The sequence below is a fragment of the Carlito syrichta genome, unplaced genomic scaffold (genome assembly GCF_000164805.1).
Source record: "Carlito syrichta isolate Samal-C Ts95f unplaced genomic scaffold, Tarsius_syrichta-2.0.1 Scaffold288359, whole genome shotgun sequence".
In the NCBI taxonomy this organism is placed as follows: Eukaryota; Metazoa; Chordata; class Mammalia; order Primates; family Tarsiidae; genus Carlito; species Carlito syrichta.
Window position 1 is genome coordinate 1,105 of NW_007232455.1, and position 5,540 is coordinate 6,644.

A 5,540-nucleotide genomic window follows, 5' to 3' on the forward strand; every position below is an offset into this window, starting at 1 on the left:
AGGGTAGAGGCCAGTGAGCTGGGTACCCTCAAAGGCACAACCAGAAATGGAATGGGGTACAAGGGCCACAGCCCTGCGGGGGACAGGAAGCTGGGCAGGGCAGACCCTCCAGGTCTCAAGGAGAAGACAGAGGCCCGAGAACAGGGTGGGGAGGACAGCAGACAGTCCTCCCGCCCCATCCGCTGCCGAGTCTCTCCCCCAGGCGACTCTGCACCCACCGCCCACCATCTCCACAGGAAGCCATGGACGACTTGGTCTCCGCACTGGAGCTCAGCCCCGGGACCGTGGTTCCTGAGATCCGCTCTCTGAAGCCGGAAGCCCAGGCCCTCATCACTCAGGGCCTCCACTCCCGAGCCCGGGCCCTCCTGAGTCAGCTGCTGGACACCAGGATGCCCCTTGGGGACAAGGACACTCAGGGCCTCCTTGCTGTGGGGGAGGCGCTGGTCAAAATCGATACCGGGAAGCCGAGCTGGCACATCCTCCTCGCAGACATCCTCACCACACAGGGTAGGTCAGCCCGGGGGTGGGAACGCCGGTGTCTGGGCTCTGTCCCCACCACTCTGACCCTCTGTATTCTTCGCTGTAAAGTGGAAGAAAGAGACCCAGACACAACAGCTTCCAAGGTCCCTTCCACCCCAGGTCCCCTGCTGCATGGCCCTGCCTCCCAGAGGCAGCCCTTTGCCCGCTAGAGAAACAAGGAGTGAGCTGGGCTCAGCAAGGAACCCACACCTCCAACTCCATCCATCCCTGCACGCATACGGCTGTCACTCCTGGAGCACCCATGGGGTCCCAGGCCCCATCCTAGGTAGGACTGTCCTCAGCCCCGTGTGCCAAAATGTAAGTCGTACCTCAGTGCATCCCCGTGGCGTGAAGCCACGTCCCCATTCACTGGAAAGGGCCACTGTTTGCAAGCTGCGTGGACTGCAAGGGGACTTCAAGGCAGGCTGCTGCCCCTTGGGGCTGGGCTCCTACAGGCCTGCCTGCCTCCAGGTGCTGGAGAGGAAGCAGCCTTGGTGGGGACTCGGCCTGGGGTCATGGGGTGGGGTCAGAGGTGTGTACCCGTGACCCTCTGCTCCCAGCTCCTGCCTCCTGGGCTTAGCCTGTCCTCAGCCCCCACTCCCACCTCTGCCACCCTGGCCACCCCCACCCCACCTGACTGCCTGCCCTGCATCCCCACAGGCAGCTGCAAGGAGGCCGAAGCCCACCTGCAGAAGGCCCTGCACCTGGCCCCATCGTCAGAGGCAGCCCGGGGACGGCTGGGCCTGCTCCAGCTCAAACAAGGAGACGCACTGGCCGCTGCCCGGGACCTGCAGGGCCTGGCTGGGACCGATGTGCAGGACCTCAGCTTCCTGCTGCATCTCCTGAAGGCCTCAGAGCAGCAGAGTCTTGCCCAGGTGCCCAGCATCCCAGAGTCCCCACCCAGCCCTCCCTGGCGCCCAGACATGAGACCCTGGGCCCCCACCCACAGGGCAGCTCTTCATTCCCTGCAGCTGGGCTGATCTCGGCTGGGTGCGAGAGGGAGGTGCCCGGGCCTGGCCCAGGAGGGCGGTCTCAGGCCGCCTCCACCCCCTTTCTCCTTCTTTGTTTGGGGCGTGTCAGCCACAAGTGATTCGGGTGCAGGAGAGGGAAGGGCACCTGCAGAGCTGGACTGAGCCAGTCAGGTGTACCTTGCCCCCTGCAGGAAGCCCACCCACAATGCACATGTCAGTCCAGGAGGGGCGGGGAGAAGCCAAGAGCATAGCAGGCCTTGGGGTCTGAGGACTCAGAACCACCCTGGGGAGGGCCTGCCTGGGGCAGGGCTTCACCCCTAAGCTCCCATGACTCCAATGGGTTCCACCTCCCGGGATCCAGTTAGGAGAGCAGAACCCAGCGAGGTATTTCAGCGGAGGGGGCTTAACTGAGGGGTTAAAGAGTTAAAGGGGGTTTAACCCGGGGCGTGAGAGTGGGAACAGTTGGGTCATGCGGAGAAAGCACTGGCGACCTGGTTGAGGTAACGGGGCTGAGACCAGGCTATCAGGACCTAGAACCCAGGGAGGGGCCTGGCTGTGGTCTCTGAGCCCTGGGGGAGGGGGGGCTGTGCTAGGAACCCTGCAGACCCGAGTCTCTGAGCTTGGAGGAGCCTGGACAAGGTGCAGGGGGGTTTCCAAGCCCATAGACGCAGGCTGGGCAGAGGTCTCCTAGCTCTGAGGAGGGAGCCAGGCGGGAGTCTCAGAGTGCCAAGGAGAGGGAGCTGGGCAGGGAGTCTCCAAGCCAGGGGTGGGCTGGGCTGGTGTCTCTGAGCCTAGTGAATACGACTGGGTGGGGTCTCAGAACCGGGGGAGGGGGCTGTTGAGGACTCTCTGAGTCAGGGGAGAGGGCTGGCTGGGCAGGGGTCTCAGAGCCAGAGGCGGAGGCTGGGCGGTGCTGTCTGAAGGCTGATTCTGGAGCCACTGTGGCCAGACCACGCCAGCTGGCCGACCAGGAAGTGAGCCTGAAGTTGTCTCACCCTCCTCAGCCCTTGCACCTCCCCTTCCCTGTCCTGCACCAGAGTCACTTGTGGCTGACAGGCCCCAAAGAAGGGGGCGTTGAAGCAGCCTGAGACCACCCTTCTGGGCCAGACAGCACCACCCTTTCCCACCCGCTGGCTGTCCCTCCTGGGGATACTGCACCTGCACGGCCAGCGGCTCCTCCTCAAGACCTGGGCTGCCAGCACCCTGAGGTTGGAGTGGCCACCTGGCTTCACGCCTCGGTCCCAGCAACTCAGCACAGATAGGTTAAAATGGCCCCGCCAGGGTCACACAGCAAGGGAGAGAGCTGGGTTCAAGCCCCTGTTCAGCCTTGGAACTGCCCACAGGCTGGTGGAAAGAGACATCGCTGTGCCCGTGGGAGCCCAGAAACAAACCCTGGGATCCTGTGCCCACTTGGCCCTCGACCCGCCCTCCCTCCCAAGAAAGCCCAGGACCCTGGACCCTCCCTCCCTTCCACCAACAAGGACAGCTGGCATGGCTGCGTGGGGCTTGCTCCCTGCACAGCCCCTGTGGAGCCCTGGGATGCCCTGAGTGCCCCTGGGGAAGGGATCATTGGGTGCACCTGGTTGCACCTGGTTGAGGACTCTCTGAGAGGCAGAGAGACAGTGGTTGTCAAGTAGTTGGCTCTGTGAGAGGGTAGATTCGGAGAGTGGCGCAGCTGAGGCTTGGCAAGGACAGTGCCTGGGGACTGAGGGGACACGGCATGCTTGGCCAGCAACAGCCCTTGGGGCTGGGTCACCCAGATGGGGAGGCCGGTCCCTCAATCCAGCCATCCCCAGGGAGACGGGCTAGCAGGGACGGCGCTCACTGACCACCTCCTCTGGCCCTGCCCACAGCACCCACTGAGGCTGGGGGACACGTCAAGCACTACCCTCCCGGAAGTGCCCACTTGGCCAGTCCTGGGAGGCCAACGCATGAACCCCGACCCCTGGGGATGGTGCTGGCTACAGCCAGCAGCTGCTAGCAATGGGCCCTGTCCTGCTCAGCCACCTCCCCTCCTGACCTGGGGTGAGGAAGCAGCTGGCCTGAGCAGGGCAGAAGCGTGTTTGCCAATGTCCTGAGGCCAGGGCTCCCTCTGAGAGCCTGCAGGAGAGGTGACTGCTGAGAGGAGGGAGGGGGCCACTGCGGCTCCTCAGGAAGGGGCAGCTGGGCCCAGGGGTGGCGGTGGGGCAGCTGGGGGTGACCATGAAGAGGTGGGACCAGGTGACAGATCGGAGGTCAGGCTGGGCTTTGCAACCCAGGCAGTCCTGTGGCCTGGCCCCCTGCTTCCTTTGCCCATGGCCAGCCCCACTGGAAAAGCAGGCAGCTCTCCTGCACTGAGAGGCCCTGCCCTCCCCTGGGAGCTGGTAGAGGCTGGCCCTGCGGAGGAAGTCAGCAGGGGAGGAGCTGGGAGGGGAGGGGCCGGTGGGCCTTTTGGGCTGACCCTGTGCTCCCTCCCTCCCTCCCTCCCTCTATCCCTCCTTTCTCCTTCAATCCCCTGTACAGGCCGCAGCCCAGGAAGCCAGCACCCTCCTGGACGCAGGGCAGCCGAGGCAGGCGCTGGGCTACTGCTGCTTGGCTGTGCTGGCAGGGGGCAGCAGTGCCTGTCACCTGCGCCTGCGGGCTGCCTGCCTGGCTGAGCTGCAAGAGTTTGGCCGGGCCCTTGGGGACCTGGACCGTGTGCTTCAGGAGGGCTCAGGGGACGGTGATGTCCCAGGGCGGGCAGAGGACTTCTGCTCCCGAGGCCGCCTGCTGCTGAGCCTGGGGGACGAGGTGGGGGCCGCGGGAGCCTTTGCCCAGGCCCTGAAGCTGGCACCCACTATGGCCCAGGGCAGTCTGCGGGAGCAGCCGGGCCGGGCCCTCACAGCACGCGTGTTCCTGCATCACGGGCAGCACTGCCTGGAGGAGCAGCGCCATGCAGAGGCTTGGGCGGCAGCCGAGAGCGGCCTCCTGGTGGATCCCAACCACAGTGGCCTCAGGAGGCTGAAGGCCAGAGTCCACAGGGAGGCGTCCTTGGGCTGCCGGCTCCACTGACCGGCCTCACCCTCATCCAGGCACAGCCCCCATCATTTTCACCCAATGTCCAGACCCTGGGATGCACCCGGCTCCCCAGATTGGGAGGCGCCCACCCCACCTGTCCCCTTCCAGCCCAGGGTCAGTGTCAGACACTGGCCTCCCACGGTTCTGCCTTAGCAGGTGAAGAGGCACCTCTCTCCCACGGAGGGCCCTTCCTGGGAGGCGCCTGATGCTGCGGGCAACCTCGTCCCCAGAGTCAGGCCCTCTCAGCCCACACCTGGGGCTCCTGCCTTGAAGCAGCAGCCCTGGACCTCGTCCCAGGCTCAGGATCCCGCAGGTAGGATGGGGTTGAGGCCAGCTTCTCATGGCCCTGGGGAGGTGACACCAGCCCAGGAAGCCCCTCCTTGCCTGAAGCTCCCTCTGACTCAACCCTGGCCTGAGCCTCCCTCCGGCCTTCAAGGGAGCCTGGGCCTTCCCCAAAGACAGAACCCGCAGATGGGCCTGGCCAGCCAAGACCAAGTGCTGGCCTCCCAAGGTGCTTTCATGGAGTCCTTAATGGAGAACCAGGGCCCTAACTGTCACCGACAGCCTGGGGTCGAGCACCCCTCCTCTGTAGGCCCCTCCCTTCCAAGCAGAGGGACCCGCAAGGGACCCCCTGAGCAGGATCTTGGGCTTCCACGGGGCTGTGTCCTGGTGGGGCTATCAGGATGTGGACAGCAGCTGGTTCTCCAAGCCCATCAGCCCCCATGTCCCCTGAGGGGTGCGGGAGGGGAAGCTAGCCCTCACCCTCTGGGAAGTCTGGGCTTCCCAGATGACAGGCCTGCCCAGGGACAGGGCCACGCCCACCTGGCTTCTTTCTCCTCCCAGCACTTTAATTCTGCCCCCCCTTGCTGTACCCTTTCACTGCCCCTTCCCTCATGGTCTTGAACCCACAGAGAGACCCGGCACCCTGGTCCACGGGTGCAGGCAGGGAGGTGGCCCTAGTCCTCACCCTTCACCAAGGCGGTAGCCTGTCCTCAGGCAGCAGGGGAAGGGGCC

General features: G+C 65.1%; 1 protein-coding gene across 1 annotated transcript; it reads left to right on the top strand.

The window, feature by feature from the left end:
- Positions 1–236: 236 nt before the first annotated feature.
- Positions 237–4,520, top strand: TTC34 (tetratricopeptide repeat domain 34; the record flags this gene model as incomplete). The annotated part of the gene is made up of 3 exons (XM_021710266.1): positions 237–507; positions 1,180–1,394; positions 3,993–4,520. Coding segments are annotated over 3 exons (1,014 nt in total), but the record flags the coding sequence as incomplete, so codon positions are not given.
- Between the last annotated feature and the right edge of the window lie 1,020 nt (positions 4,521–5,540).